General features: G+C 43.5%; 1 protein-coding gene across 2 annotated transcripts; it reads left to right on the top strand.

Annotated features, from left to right (window-relative positions):
• Positions 1 to 9014: 9014 nt before the first annotated feature.
• dmrt2b (doublesex and mab-3 related transcription factor 2b) lies at positions 9015 to 14658 on the top strand. 2 transcript variants are annotated; one of them, XM_034583804.1, is made up of 4 exons: positions 9015 to 9500; positions 9894 to 10289; positions 11879 to 11981; positions 13493 to 14658. In XM_034583804.1, exons 2-4 carry the CDS (start codon positions 9900 to 9902, stop codon positions 14317 to 14319), a joined length of 1320 nt encoding a protein of 439 aa, XP_034439695.1. In that variant the 5' UTR covers positions 9015 to 9500; positions 9894 to 9899; the 3' UTR covers positions 14320 to 14658. The 2 variants fall into 2 exon arrangements, with proteins under 2 accessions (XP_034439695.1, XP_034439694.1); XM_034583803.1 differs by having other exon boundaries at positions 9021 to 9500; positions 9894 to 10292; positions 11882 to 11981.
• The last annotated feature ends 5529 nt before the right edge of the window (positions 14659 to 20187 follow it).

The following is a 20187-nucleotide window of genomic DNA, read 5'->3' on the forward strand; positions in this document are numbered from 1 at the left end:
TGGATGAAAAGAAGGAAGAGGCAGATGCTGTGGTGGTGCCGCTCGTTCGGTGAGACCCGACCTCTGCCCGCCCGACAGCGCACGAATCATGATCAAACACATGAAGGTAAAAAAAACACAAGCTCGCAATTAGCATCCACTCATCTCACTCCCGCTACCTGCTGTCTCTCTGCTGCCCGTCACAAGCAATTTAAAGACAAATGTCAATTAATGTTCTCTAATTAGTGTCTGAAGACACGTTCTGAACGGAGATATTCCAAGGCCATCTGTTTTGTGAATCCCGTTGATGTTCTGGACCATGTTTGCTCCGAGTGGTGATCGTCTCTATTAGATTGTGTGTGTTTGTGCAGCGTGTGCATCCCGCCAGAGTCAAATGACATTAGGAGCCATTTAATACAGCTCCCCGGTGCCAACGAACATCCGAGAATAATCTCACATTTTTGTCGTAATGATGTGATTTGCATTGCAAAGCATCTGTCAGAGGCCTCTGCTGAATCTGCCGGGGACCTCATCACCTCCACTGTGAGCAAAATATTCTGAGCTCCTGACGGGCGAATAACTTATAACAAGTACCGAGGAATTCAGGGGTCTGCCCTTTTTGCTATTTTAAGCAAAAATAGAGAATATTTCATTCGACTTTTTAGATGTTGCCGGAAAAACATTTGAGTAATTTGAACATTTATCGCATCAGCTTGGAAGCTGTCGCGTCTCTTGCAGGGAAAATGCAGGGTAAGCAACAGGAATGTTATTTTTTTAATTAGTTGTAACTTATTCAACTGCATTTCTGCTTACGCCTCACAGAACTGCGGCTTACGAAAATGCTGTTTAACTGAAAGCTTGTTCATCTGGAGGCTCATTGCGCTACGGTAATTACACAACACTGAGCGCTCTGCTTTGTGTCTGAGGGGATATTGCTTACCATTCATAAAGTCACACCTTCAGTGTGATAGCGGGAGACGAGCCGAAAGACAAAAGAGCCCATAAACCTGAGAGAACGGATCCAATCTGATACAGGGAGCCAGATAGGGCGTCTGAATTGGGAAGCTCTTGTTCTGCTTTTATTGAAGCGCAGGGTATCTCATCTGCGGAGCCTTTGAACCTCAGGAAGACAATGCATCGCAGGTGGGGAGATTGGGAGGAAATGGGGGGGGGGGGGGTATGGTAGGGGTACCTCACCTCAACCCAATCCTCAGATGTTGACCATAGGGAGAAAAAAGCTGAAGGGGAAAGGAGGGAGAGATAATGAGACGTCCAGGAGACGCTCTGTGTGTACACGGAGCTGCTTTGTCTGCATTATTTAAGAGCTCTCATTAACCTGAGCCTGAAAGAGACGAAATCAATAGACGCAGACACAAAGCGTTTCAGGGTGCGCAGACTGCAGGATCATGGGGAGATATAGTTGCAAAGGGGGGGTTCAATTCACTCAGAAGAGAGATAACAGAGTGCAGTGTCTCGGTCAGGGTGTTGGGGGGGGGGGGGGATCAGCTGCCGTGCATTGATCCGGCCTGAAGCCAGACGTGTTAAATACAACATTGATCGTGGGCTGTGAGTGTGTGTGTGATATGTCCCGTCCCCGGATCACTGAAGTCCCACTGGGTGCTGTGTTTGTGTTCGGAAAGTCACCTGAAAGACGAACTGAAATGTTATGCAGGCGAGTCACACGTGCAGGAAGAATCGACAATTAAAACAATGAAAGGTTCACGCAGTTAAAATGTTAAATCTTAGGGGGTTTAAACAATACACTGTTTATAAAGATGGACGTCATACACGCACTCGGTCAGTCTCAGCTGTCAATCATGACGAGTGACTAATTAAAACCAAACTTACCAGAAACATTAACAGTTGGACACGTGGATAAGAACGACCTAAAATGACAGAGGCCATCTTTGGCGAGATGTACTTTGACTTTTTGGTTTGGTCCATGTCCCATCTGCTAACTTGGAGGAGGAAGCCATATCCTGCAGCCAACCACCAGGTGGCGATGCAGATGCTTTGGCTTCACTTTCATGTCGTCCATCTTTATGCACAGTCTGCGGTTTAAACCAATATTTGCCTGCAGGTCAATTTATTTTTCTCCCGGTAACAAAATGTCATTTATGTTTATGAGATCATGACAAACTCGTCACATTTCATTAACTTCCGTTTCCTCTTCATTTTTAGCACAGGAACCGACACCTGCGGCGGAGTTACCCAGTGAGTACATCAAGTGTGACAGCTGGCCGACCTGAGAGCTGTGGGGATATCACATGGGGCGTAAATGTCCCCGGTTTGATTGCTACCATTTGCTTCATGACATCCCCCTGAGTCTCGCTCCTAAAATACAAAATAAAAGGCTTGACAGCAGCGGTACACAGTGATTCACTGTGATTGAGTCATGCTCTCTGCCACACGTCGCTTGTACTGAAACAGTACAGTGAAACAACCAGAAGGAGACTGAACTGAACATTAACTTATTGTTTGTTTATGTTCAAGTCGAGGTAACTTTGATTTTTACAGCCCAAATTAACAAGATTTATGTTGGAGTTATTTCCAATCGTTTCTTTCCCTTAAAAAAACTAATTCAAGGTGTTTTAAATGAACAGGGTGATTTTAGACCTGTGAAAAATAATTAAACCGAAAAGAAAAGGTGGTACTGAGTTGGGGAATATATTAATTTTAAGGTTAAGAATAAAGTTTTCATTATTTATCATCATACAATTATTTTACTCGACCACAGTTTGGCTTGTTGGCCAATAAAACATGTAATTTCCACATATTGTGCTCATAATCAGGGTCTTGATTTTAATTTGGGTCATTACTAGAAAACGTTTAGATGCTCCACTGATCAGAAAACATCACGTTCCTCAAACTGTCCGTTGCTGCAGCTCCTCTTTTCAGCCTCTGTCTGAAAACACTTGGTTTTAGCTCCTGTCTCTTTAATCCTGATGAAGCCCAGTCTGTTCTGTTCGAAGTGTTTCAGTCGGGTAGAGTCTGGGATTTTTAACTTTGCAGAACTTTTAAAATACACAAAAAAAACCTGGATAACTCATGTAGAAGAAGGAGAAAACCCGCTGAAACATAATGACTCCCTCGATGCTTAAAGAAAGAAAGAAAGAAAGAAAGAAAGAAAGAAAGAAAGGAGGGGAACAATGGGAGAGTAAAGGACACAACGGACTGAAGGGCAGAAGGAGACGCCGACAGCACAACGTGTCGGCTCAAATGGAGCGTGAGGAGGCAACTTCTGGCTCCTGGAGGATTCTCTTCAGGTCATCAAGCATCACATCATGGAGATGCAAATGTTACTATGGTCACGGCTCCAGCCGCAGACGCAGCCCTGCCCTCCTCTTCCTACATACATGACTCATTCTGAACCCGGGGTCTAATCTTCCTCTGGTTCTCTACCCTCGTCTCCCTCTCTCTCTGTCACTTGTTTGTGGCTGAGTCTAATACCCAGCAGAGTCTCGTTACGTCCAACACCATGACTGCACTGGCTAGCTTCAGAAACAGCCTGTTGGGATCAACCCAAACCATGATATCAAATCACATCAATAAGCAATGCTGTGCAGACCATCCCAGGTTACATCACACACACATTACACACAGATGTTCAACCAAACCCATGAAATTATCAAGTTTTTGGCAGAAAGCTATTGGCACCGGACCTTGTTAGGAGGTTTCCCAACAAGTGCGTTCTCACAAAATCCGACAATTACCATCCCTCTAAGCTTTGGGGCTCCAGGAAGTGAAACATGAAATGGATTGCGCCCTGACTGGAGCTTGGTACCCACCGTTAAATGTAAATTACGACAGTCTGTCAGTGTTGAAATAAACTGAACCGATGGTCAAATTCAAACAAATCTGGTTGGATTTGGTGCGGAACTAAACACAGGAGCCTTTGGTGCAAACTCCTGGATACTCTGGCAGTGTTGGGGAATGAGAGCCTGCAGGGTGGTGAGTGTCCCTGCTGCCCAGTCTGCAACTCACTCACTGGTAAAGTACCAGTGTGTGGAGATCAGCCAGGGGAGCGTATGTGGCTGCAGAATCCAAGACCACCAGGGACATCGGGGAGGAGGGTGATGGAGCAGCTCAGGGGAACATGATGAGCGGATTACCAGCAGACAGACAAGGAAGCAGTCTGCGTTTCTGTGGCCATGTGGAGTTTCCAATGGGATTGATTGGGATTTTAAATAAGAGGCCAGCAGCAGTGTGGCAGTACATGAAATTATGATGGAAATATGCTTTGCCTGGGCAGCACCTGCAGAGACAAAGCTGACAAGCAGCTTATCCGGTCTGGAGCTCTGGCTCCAGGCAGCGGATTTCATCCCTGAACTGTTTGTGGTCCACACACAGCCACAAAAACAGCTGCTTCCAGTGCCAGTGTTACTCATAAAATAACAAGAGTGACACGACAAGAGACTTCCAGATGGAAGAAATCCATTAGGTGGAGAAGGAATAGTGTTAAAAAGCTGCTGATCAAAGTCAATAAGAGTCTTAAATAGGGAATTAATAATATCAGATATGTGGAAAACACTAAATCCTACAAGGTTGGACGTGTGCTTGGGGACTTGAGGGTCGTTACTGTTTTGTTGTGACCTCACACAGTTGCAGAGGTCCTCACATCTTAAGTCACAGTTTCTAATTACAGGTTTTGCATTTATCTGTAGATTGCACATTTAGATACTGTCACAGTATTTGTCAGTTATTGCACCTACACCTGCTTTATAATAAAAAACAACATGGACATCTCACAGTATGGTAGAAAATCCGAGTCTCTGAGACCTGATGGATTTTCTCCTTCACTATCTGACTGCACCCGACTGTTTCCATCTCTCTCTCTCACTCCCACACCTGTGCAGCAGGATCACTGCTCCCTGGACGGAGACGTCAGGTCCAGTCTGTGCCTCAGATAAAGAAGTTTAATCTCTTCACTGTGCTCTGGACCTGCTTTCACCCTGGAGATGTCCACACATCAGGGCTCATGACGGCAGGTACAGTATGAGTGTGGTGCAGACCTGCTGCTGGTCTCCAGACCCAAGCACAGTTTTATTCACATTGATATATTTTACAGTCGAAATGGTCAATTTAAACCCCCAACTACACAGTATATATATACTCCACATAATATTTATGTGTTTTTTATGTGCTATATACAGGATTTAGCATTGAACTATCAATTTAAAGGTTGCTAAGCAATAACTGGTTATGATAGCTGTGGCATCACTTTAAAAGTATTATTACTTTACAAATATAAGATAAAAAATTCATGAATATCAGTATTTCAGACTTTTTTGCAGTCCCCCCTTTCCACTCGTATCTGTAAAATCACTTTCCGTAACACCATGCAGAAAAATGATTTGCCTCTTTTATATATTTTTTCTCTTCTTCTTTTTATTATAATTTTCATATCTGCTTTAAAAATTTCTTCGCTTTCATATTTTCAACTGTACAAAAAGATGTTAAATAACACGAAGAAGAAAGAGGGAAAGGAAGATGAAGGAGAAGAACAACTCCAAGAATATACAATATGAGCAGTAATAATACAGTGGAAAAGGTGCATTAGTGCACAACAGGCTTTGTGAATGTTTTATAATGTGACGGTGGCGAGTATCAGGCCTCACTGAGGCATCGTGGTCTTTCTGCAACATTTCAGAGATGCTCCTCCTCGACCTCACCTTGACCTCTTTGAAGGAAATGGTGGAAAAAGAAATCCTGCCTCCGTGTTGTGAGCCCGGCTGCTCTCACACAGAGCGTAAAGCCTGAGGACTGGATTACTGTACGTCCTCTTCATCTGCTGCCAAAGTTTACTATTTGTATTAAAACCCTATTGCGACGAGGTAAACTGTGAGATGTTTTTATTATCAGCCGACTCCAGACGTGATCCTCAAACGGCCGTGCGCAGGAAATAAAACAGTCCCAAACAGGACCTGATTGTGTCTCGTATGATGAGGTTAGAAGTGCATTTGAGCAGGCGTTTGTTTCATCATAACAGGCTTGACAAACTCAGATAGTCTCCGAGGTGCGGGTTAAACCTCCCTTGCAAAAACTGTCAACTTAATGGCCCCTGCCGAACGCCGATAACTGCCAAGGTGTCTCCCGCTCTTTGGAAGTCGCTGGATAAAGTAGCTAAAGCCTTTGTGTAAAAGGCACCGTGAAACGCAGCCCGGTGTGTTTTCAGATCTCTCTTTGAAGTGAGCTGACATTCAGCTCAGGATTGTGTTTATAAATGCACGCTGCCTCCTCTAACTCCTCTGTTTTCCCCTTTTGTAAACTTCAGAACATTCCGTGAAGTTGGAGCACAGCCTCTCGTCCTTGAGTTTAAACTCACAGGTTGTCCGCCTTTCTCCTGTTTTGTTTTTGAGTCAGGGAGAGGCAGACAGGGGAGGACACGCCGGCGGGGCCGAGTGGTGGGAGCCCGAGGAGTCTGTCAAACCCCATCTTTGCTATAAAAACGGAAGTAGAGATGGGCAGCGGCTCTGAGAACGAGCAAAGGGTGCAGAGGGAGAGCGCGGGGAAGGAGGAGGACGTGTGACGAGAATGCCAGAACGCCGTGTCACTGCTGATGACAGTCAATTTGTCTGAGAGTCAAGGGGCTCTGAGCGGTGCACTCTGATGCCGGCAGCCGCAGAGCTGATGGTATTAATAAGGGGGTACTTACCTGTTCCCCATGAATATACAGGGCACCGCATGCATGTACCACCCATTATGTACCGAGCTACAGGAGCCTTTATCCATATCTAAAAAGACTGTTCTCACCAGGGAAGAGCTTCAGTGTTTAAACAGTCGGTGCTGCAGCATTAACGTGACGTAGTTATACCCAAAGGAGGAATGTGTGACTTTGACAAAGAACAGTGCAATTTAAAGATATAGTGTACGGATGGTCGGTTTCTGATTTGTTGCATCCTGTTCATTCATGAATCTTGCAATTTCCAGAGGAAATCCACAGCTTTCATTTATTACCTCCACCATATTTGTTTGTTTGTTTTTCTGCTATTTAGCAGGATTATGCAAAAATCTAAGGGACCGATGACCTCAAAATTTGAAGGATTTGTTAAAGGTCGGGGAAAAATTTGTTGCAAATCCGGATCAGGGGCCAGATCCAGGATTTTATTTTTTCACTTTAAGATTTGAGCATTTTGCTATATTTTCAGTTTTCTTAGAGAATAAATCATTGATCTTGCTGAAAATTCAGGCTTATTTAGGAGACTGATATTTATGAGTGTGTGCAGTGTGGTGCAGATCCAAATAAAATCTGGATCTTGTGAATTTAAATGTGGTTTCATAAGGGGACCACATTTGAAAGATATTGCTTCCTTGTCTCTTTACTCCCAATTTACAAACCCCCTTCATCCACGCACATGTTCAAACTCCTACTCTCAACCATTGTCCTCTGTCCTTAATCATCTTATTTCTGTTGACAAGACATTAATATCCAATGAAAAAAACATAGAACAAAGGGGTAAACCAAACAGAAACTTTCCAACATAAGCACCAAAAGTACATTTAAACAGATCAACAACTTGAGAACATTGCAAAAACTGAAACTATACTTCAAACGCACCAGGAGAACTGACTTTACATCACTTGATACCCTTTGCTCCTGCCTGTATAACTGTGGCACGGCTGTCAATTACATTATCGGCTGTATACCTTTGATGATTATATATATTTTTATATCTTCAATATCTGATCCTTTAACCCTTTATGATCCGACAACGCCCTGAGATCTCCTGGCCGAGCCCTTCTGGCCGTGTCTCAGTCTGAAGATCAACATCAAAGGTGACTGGGTCGTTTGGCGTCTGAGCCCTGGGACTCGGGGATATAAGATACTGTGTGGAAACAGCAGGTTTTCTCTATGACTTATTCATTACACATAACTTATAGTCAGGTTCTGTGCATTTATGGGCATCAACATTGCACAAAATATGCAAACTTGCATATGGAAATACAGGCTTTGAATACGTTGCAGCAAAAATGTCGGTGTTTTGGAAAGAATTTCCCTCAGGAGCAGAAAATTGGACAGAGAGAATCTGCAATTTAAATATAATCTGAAGTGTTTGTAGTGACGCTGTGGAGATAATGAGTTAATCACCGCTTTGCCCGAAGCGAGGAGTGCAAACTGTGGTAATTGCTTTTAATGAGCTCAACTTGTAGCAAAGCCCGAGTTAGTCGTGTCTCGACTAGTTCAGGAAAACTATGTTGGGAAACAGAAGGAACCTCACAAACAAATAGTCAGACGGTGAATATTATTCAAATGACTTGACTGAAGCTTGGGTGCAGAGTCAAATTACCCCCCAGGTGTAATTACAGACTCCATCCAGAAGGGAGCACACTCTTCATACCATCTCAGCTGAGTCCATGGAGCTGCAGCTTTTCATGGCGATGGTGGGGTCAAGGAAACATCAGGTCTTTTTATAGCCTTCATTATCATTGGGAGTGCAGCATGGCGTCAACATCCCATGAAATCCTCTGAATGCATAATCTATAGCACACATGACAAACCAAGGGCAAGTGCAGCAGCAGTTCTGTTGATTAGAAAGAATCAGTATTAGTAACGATTATTCCAGCTCCTCATCGTGCGCTGCCTAATATCATCATGAAATTATATTCATCTTTTAAGAAGGTGAGATTTTAAGTAATCCAAACCAAAGTTAAAAACACTTACCTTCACTAAGTGGGAATATTTAGGCTTTTAGATTTTTTTCACTTTCAGGCTCAGAAATAGGTGACACTGGAAACATCAAGAGAGAGAGCCATTAAAACCATTGAATTATTTAACGGTTATTATGAATAAATATGAGCATGAAGAGGACTCCTAGGTATTATACCCCCCCCCCCCCCTTCTCTCCCACTGCCTCTCGTTTCCTCACTGGCCTTCTCTCCCTGAGGCTCATGGGTAATTAGTCCGTATTATAGCAGTCTGGTAAAACATACAGCTCACACATATGTGCAACCTCAAGGACACAGAACCAAGGTGTGCTTTATTATATGATTAGCCTATTACTAGTATTATGGTATTCATAATTAGGCCTATGATTAGGGATGTAGTTTGATGATATTAAAATTAAATCGTTCCGGGTGGAAATGCTGATATTTGCTGCCTAGATTTCAATTTATCTTCTCTTAAATTCTGACCTTCGCGCGTAAAAACTGAGGCTGGACGTGCGTGTGGCAGGATCCCAGGTCTCTGGTGAAAGGTGAGAACATCTTGAGAGATGGAGGGCAGGACAGGACCGGGCAGGTATACGTGTTTACAGACAAGGGGGAGGGGGGGCAGGGATTGAGGGGGAGTTGCAGTGGGTTTCCCCCAAATCTTTTTTCTCGTGGGTCCCGCGCCAGGACCTCGGCATTGTGGCCCGGTCTGCCATCCGCTCGTTTCTTGGAAAGTGCGTCAGGGAGCAGCTGAGAGGGGCTTGACATTTCAAACGTCTGGCGGCAGGCTGCAAAGTTTCCACCCTGAAAACACTGTCATGCAGCAGCAGCAGCAGCAGCAGCAGAGAGGAGAAGGACACATCACCTCACGGGTGGGTGCTGACCATTAGTTTTCTGTACAGCTGTTGTTCCGTCTCCGGGGCTCGTTACATGACTGCGTCCGTTTGGTTTCTGGTGGAAGTTGGTTTATTTGAAGAAGGGAAATATGTGTGCTGTCATGTTACAGGTGGTTTGTTGGATTAATACTATTAAAATGCGTGCGTAAAAGTGCTCCACCGCTGTGATTTATCAGCTCTCTTGACTGTTTAATGAGAACATTTCAGGATCAATTATTGTTTTTTTTGCACCAATTCCACGGTGATAATCAACAACAGAAACGCTTCTGATTCGTTGTTTTTTTAGTTAAAATCCTGCGTAAAGTTGTGCGTAAAAGTCCTCTCAGCAACAAAGCGCATTAAAAGTGGGATCCCTGTGTTTGTTGTTAGTCATAGATGTCCTCTCAGCTGGAAGGAGGCCTGCAGCAGGAGACCACGGCAACATCCGAAGAGCTGAAATCCGAACAAGCTGTTGACGTGACGAGTCCTGACGGATGCGCCGGGCAGCGCGGCTGCATCCCCGGGGACGGAGGGCAGGATAAAGCGGCCCTGTCCCCAGAGGTCCAGCAGCTGCAGAAGCCGCGCAAGATGACCCGGAGCCCTAAGTGCGCCCGCTGTCGGAACCACGGCGTCGTGTCGTGTCTGAAGGGCCACAAACGTTTCTGCCGCTGGAGGGACTGTCGCTGCGCCTGCTGCCTGCTGGTGGTGGAGCGGCAGCGAGTCATGGCGGCGCAGGTCGCGCTGAGGCGGCAGCAGGCGGCGGAGGTGAGGAGAGCACAAGGCCAGGTCAGTGGGGGGGGGACGAGTGTGCGTGAAGAGAAAAATATACAATCAAAATGTTCACTGTCAAAATATGTGAGTGTTTGGGAAAAGTACAGTGTTAAACTTCAAGGTTAGAATAAAAGTTCTCGCTTCATAATTTTCTGTCGCTGTCCACAATTTCTCTGAAGATAAAAAACACATATGAATATTTTGCACTTTACATAAGTGTGAAGAAATGTTGCTGGGAGGCTGCTGTTATTTATGATCTTTAATGTGTGTGACAGAAGTCTGACTATAGGCCTTTATCATGGCTGCACATATGGAGACTAACTATAACAGCTTGAAGGTTAGATGGGTTTTTGTTGTTGTCGATTTTATTTACGTATTTGACCATTTTATTCAAGTTTATTTTTTAATATATGAAAAATATTTTCTAGTATGGCTTGTATTATTCTAGAGACTTGAGAGTAAGCTGTATAGTTATTTGAGTTTGATCATGATCAAGGTCCATTTTACAAGTGAGAATATACACAATCATCTGCACAAAGCAGTTTTCACAGACATACAAATTTAAACTTGAATAAATATTAAATAAATAATAAATATTAAGAATATGACTAAGTAGATTCTATACCCTTCAAAGTGTCTCTAACTTCAGTTTGTTTGGAGTTTCATCAACTGTTTAGAAATATGTGTTAAATCTTAATCATTTCAATATATAAATTGTGTCATAAATAGATATTGTGGATAAAACTTTCTCTCAAAATACAACTACAATAATATGTGTAGTATATAACAGGGTATTTATACTGTCCTCTGTACAAAATTGCTTACTTGCATTCTTGTAATGTCAGGAGAAGGCAAATATCCCTCACTCTTTTTTTTTCAAGTCAAGCCAAGTTTATTTATAAAGCACCTTTAAAACAACTAGAATAAAATAAGAATAAATAATATAATATCATAACATAAAGAGAGAGAAAAAAGCACGACATGATAAAAGCCAAATGAAACAGAAACAAAAAGAAACAACAGAGACAAATCCATGAAGTTATACACACGCAAGGAATGTTTTAAAATGTCAAAATAAAATCCTAATGGCACTAAAAAGCATGAAATAGAAAACATGAGGGTCGTCAGTTCAGCTTTAAACGTGTTTATACAGGGCTAACACTTAACTGTAATTGGTAAAATAGTTTTTAATTCGGCTCCAGCAGACGCTTGTCCTCTTCCCTTCGAGCAGGGAACCGCCCGGAGCAGCTGCTCGGAGGATCTCAGAGATCTGGGGATGGAAGCAGAGCTCAGAGATGCACTGAAGCACCAGTAAAGCTTTAAAAAAACAAATAACAGAACCTTAAACTCAATCCCACACTTGCTCGGATGCAAGTACAGAAGCTGTTTTTTATTCCTGGTACCAGTTAGCAATGTAGCTGCAGGCCTCTGCAAATGAGACAAGGACAAGTGGTCACTGCAATTTAAATCTTTGAATCACAAAGACCTTTACTTGCCTCTTACATAATGTATTGAATACCTTTAATAGCACATGGGGGGGGGACGGTCTCAGTGCAATATGATTATGTCCAACTGTTTAACTCCTGTTCCCATGTTCCTCTCAGGGTAAGAGGGGGGTCAGGTGTGCGGCTCCGCTGCGGAGGACGGCGTATCAGCGTTACAGCCGAGCAGCCGAGCCGAGCCTCCTGACCAAGAGCATACTGCAGGGTAAAGTTTAATTAACCTCTCCTTTCTCATTAACATCCCTCTCTTCTCCCGGACTGGGACAAAAAGGTAGTTTCCTTTTTTTCCTGTAGACCAGATGAAAAGCTTTAAGTCGACTTTTGCATTTTGCTTTATTGATTTTTATTGTGTTACATTTATCTGAATTCATACAAGGTCACAAATGACTCATCTGTTGGTGGAGGGAGTGATTCATCGTAACACTGACAAGTCAAACTAAATATAAAAAAACAAAATGTGTTGCTTATAAAAGGTTGAAAACTCGCACGTCAGAGGTAATTTATTTCTTAGAAAAGATAATTGTAGAGAAAGGGCCATTAAAATAAAATGTTCAGTTGAATTTCTGAGCATTTCCGGCCTGTTTATCTCAACCTTAAAGCAACACTATGTAACTTTTACTGAGCAACAGCGCCCTCTGCAGCCACACTTGGTAATACATTGTGTTGGGCTTGCGTGTCCAAGCGATTAAGTTGTTTCCATGTAGAGCAAAAACAACGTGGATCAATATGTTCACTTTGTCCCACTCACTGAACTGAAACAGGATATTACCCGTGGATATTACCCATGATCCCCGGCTCCCTGAACCAGAAGAGCTGCTGCCGTCTCAAATCCACCAAACTCTGTTTAGAATTCTTCGTATTTTAAAAAGTTTCTTGGCTGAATATCGGAGATAAACGCAGATCAATAGTTCAACGTTACTCTTCAGTTTGCTGGAGCGGATTCTGACAGTTGAAGCTGTGACACAGGAGATCATACCCACCCACCAAAGTTACACAGAGCAAGAGCAAGAGCAGGGTGAGGAGTGAGAGTGAACGCAACATTAATCTGCCAAATCAATTGTACTATTATAATGAAGCAGTTTTTTTTATGTAAAATAGTTGCATAATGTTGCTTTAACCAACACCAATGCATAATTAGTCCCAGCGTTAATACAAAACCTAGATTAAGCCTGTTTTTAGCCTTAGTCTTTGTAGGTTTGAGCTTTGTTTGCCCAATAGGACGTGTCATTGTAACTGAACATGTTAAAGAATAATAGTGTAAGTGATAGTTACACATGTACATGTACCGTGAATACACTATATGTCGGCCTACATGTGAATACACTATGTTCTTGTACAGAGCTTTACAGAGTCTCTTTGGCTGACACCACCTGTGCTTCTTCTGGGATGTCATTACTCACACTTAATTTATTTAAACAAACCTGGTCACTCTTTACTTTACAACAACAGGCTGTTATGGTAATATATAGTGTGTATTAATACCTTTTGGCCTGCTGTCAAGTCCCGCTGGAAGCTGTGTCCTCTCTATCGCCCTCTCAGCCTCCCTGTGCTCACAGTGAAGCACCAACGACGGCGCTAACTAACTGGAATATTAAAATAATAAACAACAAAGTACTCGAACGTAAATGCAACAGTTAACTGCTTGAAACGATTTCATAATTCATGAATATGTTATGTCTATATAACAGCAGAATGTGGCTCTGCTCCCGTGTTCAGGTCTGAAACCGGTGGTGCCTCTGGAGGAAGACGCCTCCTGCTGGTCCAAGCAGGCGCAGCGGGATCGTGCACACTTCACGTGCCCGTCCATCAGCGCCCGGATGAGGAAGAGACGAGCCTTCGCGGACAAGGAGCTGGAGAACGTGATGCTGGAGCGAGAGCTGAGGCAGAGGGAGCTGCAGAGTGAACTTTCCTTCTCGTCCTCGGTCCTCGTCCCCGTGATTCACCCGCCGCCGCTGCCCGTCTCCCCCGGCCTCCACTGCTGCGCTCTCGACAAGGACCCAGCTGCTGCGGGGACATCGGGCTACATCTACAAATACAAGCCTCCGCTGTATGAGTGCGACTTCCAGTTCTGTCACTTCTTCCACCTGAGGAGCAGAGCTCCCGCAGAAGGTGACTTTAATGACTTCTTATGCAGAAGCACAGAGGGAGCCAGGCGGGAAGAGGAGGTGCAGAACGGATGGAGAGTCTCTGAGAAGAAAGACCGAGCAGAGCTGATGTGTCCACCGTCACAACAGGGACTCAGAAATCATGGCAACACAAGTCTGCCGCGTCTAGAACTTGTCAAATCCCCCTCAGACCCACCAGAAGTAATGGACTCAAACTGCTTGGCCATCACACGCTCTGTTTTTAGATCAGATCAGAGTATCCTGGGCGGAGCGGACGTCAGTGGAACCAGCAGGACTCATGATCCCAGACCCCTGGCGGCTCGTGCCGCCCAGGCAGGTCCTCGTGAAGACTCTGTCAAGAGCCCTCACGGCAGCTCAGGCAGGACTCCGGCTGTGAGGCCATTACCCTTCTCTGTGGAGGCCCTGCTCAGGACCTGACAGGCAAATGGAAAGAGGCGTCGAGCAGTTTGTTTATGTGTGGACCAAGTGGAGGGAATAAATATAGAAATGGCCAGTTGCGCAGGCTTTGAAACACTTTTCGTGTAAAAGAGCTCGTTGCTATAAAGTCGGAAGAGCTGAAATATTGGTGTTCTTATATTTCATGTAAATGTATTTTACAAAATTTTAATATTCATTAACAATATAACAAAGAAAGATATGTACTTCAATTTACACTGAGCATATTCTGTGCAAATATAAACTTTAAAAAAAACGTAATGCTTTTTTTATTCTCCTCTGTCAGCAACAGGGCCGGATCTAGACTACTCAGATTGGGGGGGGGGGGGGGGGGGAATTAGAAATTTGGGATGGGCACCATCCCAAATTTCCCGAAGTTTTAAAGAACGTGTCACAGTGGGAAATTAAACAAAGCCGTGGTATAATAACAATACTAATAATTCTTCCAATTATAGAGATGACTATGACATTGTGTGTGTGTGTGTGTGTGTGTGTGTGTGTGTGTGTGTGTGTGTGTGTGCGTGCCAAGTTACCTTTCCCTCAAGTTCTGGTACTTTAATAAAGAAGTTACACAATTATTTTATAGTAATCAACCGATTACAGTGATGAATTTGGCCCAGGACAAATGTGATCACTTAAAACAGTTTCAACTGTGCTAGAATTTTGTCTGGAGGCCGAGGCGGCACCAGGTTTTACCGATTATCTACACAGGAAAACCCCTGTTGGGTGGCATTGCCCACCCCTGCTCACTTTAGGCCCGGTCAGCAATGTGGTAAATATATCCTGCCCCTGCACTCTGCCCTGACCAGCTCTCATTAATCATCTTTTATTCTCTCTCTCTCTTCCTGCAGGAGAAGTATAAAGCACAATCCATAAAACAAAGTACATGAAAAAAGTCAAGCAGTGTTTGAACCTGCGCCCAATTCTCACTTTACACTTTGATTTTTTGAAATCAAAGTGGGGATGTGGCTGCGCTGCTCTCTGGGATCACGGTGTCAAAACAACCCAGGTGCTGCTCAGAAATCTCTTTTTAACTCGGAGGAAAACCAACAAAGAGAAGGAGGAACATGAGGTGAAGCGGGCGGTTCGCCAGGAAGACGGCGAAGCAAAGAAAATGTTCCAAAAATGTTTCTGCAGCAGCACAGAGAAGGTTGACAGTGAACCATCCAAGATTTCTCTACATGTCGGCTCCTTTTCTACCAAGTATTCATTATTTATTGGTATTTCTTAAGCTCCATTTTGTTGCCTGTTTTGGCAGAAAGCAGTGGATCATTATCTCTGTACGACCTCAAACCCACTGATCACAGACTGTTTCATATTTTACACGATTTCATTTCATCAAACACGAAACGAAATATTCACCAAAGGGGGTGAATGGAAGGGTGCCAGCGTTGCCAAGGCAACATTGTTCTTTACGCACGCTTATGTATCTTGACGCCGGCTGAATTTGTTTGAACACGCGCTTGATCCATATCCACTCGCTGCGCTGTAATCTCACAGAGATGGAGGTCAGATACTTTTGACAACTCTGGACCTTGTGGCGTCAACACGGAGGCTGATAGCGCTCCGCTCTGCATCTCGTGTATCTACCAGCAGATCAGAATGCCTTTCTCGCCATCCTTTCACGGGCACACAGAGCGAGGGGGGGGGGGGGGAGAGATTGGCACAAAGGAAGATGAGAATGTGAGCCTGAAAAAAAAAAAAGAAAAGAAATGAATGTGTGCCATTGTGTTTTACAGCGCCCCGTTTCACAACGTTCAGATTTCTTCCTTTGCAAAGAGCGCAAATTGCCATTTTCACCGCGACGATAAGAAGATAATCATCAATCCCAAAGGGGTGATAATGACGTCTGTGAAGAATAACACAGAGAATGTAAATCAATTTCCCCACAGCGGAGCCAGGGGGGGAGAACTTATTTATCCAGATCCCTCCATGTTTCATTCTGGGGTGTCCCGGCGGCTTAATAGATAGAAATCCTGCTCTGGAGAGCCACTCACGTTCCACCATTCTTGTTAGGAGTGTGCCGGGGATGGACAGATTAGCTCTTACCTCTGTTCTGTGCTGTTTGGTTTGATCTACAATGGCCAAGTTTATTAACATTCACTCTGTGGGCCTGGGGGTGTAAAGGAGAGAGAGAGACGACCTGTGTGTGTGTGTGTGGTGGGGGGGTTGTCGGATTGATGCCAGTAAGCTGACGAAGCAGTTTCAACAGGTTGAAGCATGTTTTTGGACGTGAAGCAGCTCCAGCCCGTCTCCTTCCCCACCCTCATGCTTTCCCGTCGCCCACCTCTGTCTCTCCTGCTGTTCGCTCTCCGGTTGTGCCTCATTTCCATTTCAGCCAGATTGATTTCAGGCTGTCTCGAGGCGGAGGAGCTTTGTAGTTTCGTCGTGCAGACGCAGAAGTGGCGGGAGAGGGATCAGACATGAGCCGTGGAGGAAGAGCTAGCGGGTGGGAGGGACATGACAGATTCCAAAATCTTTTAGTTTCACCTCCACCCTGTTATTTCGGACAAGAAGGTCGTCTCTCCCGCCTCCAACAGCGAGCACACACGCACCGCAGCCGTGTTTCAGGGCCCAGCATGAAGCCGCCACACGACAAGCTGTGTGGTACAGAACTATCAAAAATGATCTTTGTTTTCCCATCGCCTTCATTTCCTCCACCAACGCTGCACTGTTTGCTCTCGCTGTGTGTGAAAGCAGACGTGCAGGGAAGGTGAATTTCCCGTTCAGCGACCACACTTGAGGACCTGACGTCAGAGCCTCTCCGGCTTGTTTGGTAGGATCAGTTATTTCTCCCCCTCGGACACATCATCAGGAACATTTAGTGTCAGGGTTCAGTGGAAAGCCTTTGATGGTGCTGCCAGCTCTCCTCATTACAGACGGAGAGTGCTCGGAGAGCGCGCGGCACTCGGTTGGCACTTCTACGAGAGCTGCAATCCAAATTCAATAGTGCTGTTATTACGGGGATGTTCGGGCAGTGAAAAGAACTCGACGGGTTGATATGGACACTGAGTTTCATGAGATAGAAGCAGCGTGTCTGCACAAAGTTACTTCTTATTGATCGTCTGGTCGTTCAGCTCAGAAAAGTGAAACTGTGCTTGTGTGAAGACAAGTTGGTACATTTGAGGATTTATGTAAGAAAAACAAGCTCAGTAACTCAACATCAAACCAAATGTTTACACCCTACTAACTTTTTATGAACCTAGACTGTAAAGGTGGAGGCGCATCTCCACTTCCTCCCACTATCCAGAAAATGAAGCCCAAATATTCCGGATATGGACACAGCCGTCTTGCGTATTTGGAGCCTAATCGCGAGCGTGTCTCAGCTGTCAATCATAACCTTTCACCACGTTTTTAATAGCGTCAAATAACTAATCAAAACTAAACTCATCTGTAAAACGAACGCTTGGACAAACATAAGTATTATAACTGAAAGATATCGTCTTTTAGAAGAAAAATTATGACTTAGAAAAATTTGACTTAATTAGTTTGGTCCCATCCGCTATCATGGAGGAGGCAAAGTTTGTGACCTGTACTGCAGCCAGACACTAGGGGGCGTTTAAGATAAACTGGCTTCACTTGTGGGGAGCTGTCATCTGTGGTTCTGCTTGGCTGCCGTTAAAAAACAATATCATAATGATATTTTGTACTTGTCATAATACTTGTTATTCCCATATGAGTTTAAATGAGGTTTGAGATGCAGATGACTTTTAAGATTATTATTAATTAATTATTATTGTTCAGACACATTCTGGTCGGTGATTGGTTGCATGAGGACATTTTTAAAGCTGCAACCATTATGTTTAAGTGAAGTCATTTTGTTGTGTGAGGTTTGAATTGTTCTTTATTTTAGTTTTCTGTCCTGAGAAATGTGTGATGTACTTATTTCTAGTTTTTTAATTGTTTTGTTTTTCGACGATGACACAATAGATGGAAAGCTTCATTGTTTGAGCAGCTTTAGCAGAATGACTGACTAACTACAAACATTCTCAAGGTACTGCAGGAAATATATAATATATACGTGTGAGTTTTGTCGATGTTGTAATAAGCCATTATTTAATTTAAGTTAGTTTTACTTTCCCCAAAGACAAATACTCCTACGTGGTTTTACATGTTTTTGATTCTCCTGTGTAAGAACTTGCTGCTGATGGATGTTATCATCACACTAGAGGGGAGGGGACAGTGTTCCCTCTATTTATTCCACTGAGTGTCGGCAACATTGCGTATCAGGGTTCAGGGCTCGGCGTTTGATGCGTCTTGCCAACTCGCCACGCTCTTGAGATTCTCTCCTGTCCCACCCTGCCCTGCAACAGCCCTGCACGCTCTTCAGTGTTCGGTGACCAAGTGAGGTTCAGAGATACTGGTGTAAGGTTACACTGCAGCTGCAGCGTGTGTGTGTGTGCGTGTGTGTGTGTGTGTGTGTGTGTAATGAAAGCATCTTCGGCGCTGCATTGCCCAAGTTAGCACACAATTATTTTGATGCCATATTTGACCTTTCAAAGTAAAAGAAAGTAAAGTAAGATAAAAAAAAGCCTTGAAATGTCAACCTTAATCATCCTGACCCCCGTCCAGTCTGTGATGCAATTTATTTAGACATCGGATCATTCATCACGCTTTGTCCAAACTTGACAGCGTTGTTTGTGTAATAAATTTAACCTACAGTGATTAAATCAGTTGGAGTTCCTCAAGTCTGGAGGTTGTGAAAGTGTATGGTCGCTGCTCGGGTCAGTAATATGTCAAACGGAGGACAGATGGACGGACACACCGACAAACGAGACACGATCAATAGATCATATCGCAAACATGTCCGCACAGTGTAGGACAGGCCGACCCCGTCTCTTAGAATTAACGTTTCTATACAACATAAAGTGCAACACGAGATGTTTAGGAGGAAACGTAATCGCACACTTATTATGTTTTGTAGGAAAAACTCAGCAGCCGTCTGGTTTGTGTTCAGCGGTGAGTGTCGTGCCAGAGGGTTCACACTGAGTCGGGTCTGTGGTTGGAGAGGCAGCGTAAGTGCTTTGGTCAAGGTTAGTGAAAGATCATTGGGTTAAATATAAATAAACATGTTGCGTCTGAAGTCGGTGGGATTTCATGTATTAAATCAGACCACAACTTTATCCAAGTGCTGAGCTGTGACTGATCGAACGTAACCATAAAAAGGTTAAATAATGCCGACAGTGATACTACAAGAGAAATTTGCTGTCTGAACACTTTACCTCAGCATCAGTGTACTTGTAAATTACCTAATTTATCATTGTGCTAATAACAAATGTAATAAATCACATTTTATTTTGTGTTGAAGTTTAGTTAAAGACTAGAAATGTTGATTTTCCATTTAAAATTTCTGAATATGCAAAAAAATAACAAACATCATTGTCCTGCTTTGATTAATAAGAGAACAACCCAAGAATAATATTTTTCTCATAATTTTTTTAAACATAAAAAAACCCATAATACCTAAAATAAACCCTTTCACAAACCACATCCAACAAAATAAATAAAATAGAATAGTAAGTAAATTACACATATTACAGAGTAGTCCTGTTTTGTAGTTTTTCCTCTGTGAGGGTAAGCTGATTTAAAATGTAATAAAATAAGGTATGAATCATAACTTTGTGAGCCTTTATAACACAGAGGATTTGAAACTCAAACAAATGTGTTTCAGGCTTTTCAGACACTCTGATCTAAAAAAAATGTAATAAACCTCAGCACTCAAATACTATAAAAGCATTTATTAGTGTAGCTTGATAAAAAAAGATAAATAAAAGTACTGCACCTGCACTTTGCGGCACACTGGCCTTTATCAGGGCAATGTAGCTCATCATCAAAATAGACGGTGGAAGT

Source organism: Hippoglossus hippoglossus, chromosome 4, assembly GCF_009819705.1.
Source record: "Hippoglossus hippoglossus isolate fHipHip1 chromosome 4, fHipHip1.pri, whole genome shotgun sequence".
Lineage (NCBI taxonomy): Eukaryota > Metazoa > Chordata > Actinopteri > Pleuronectiformes > Pleuronectidae > Hippoglossus > Hippoglossus hippoglossus.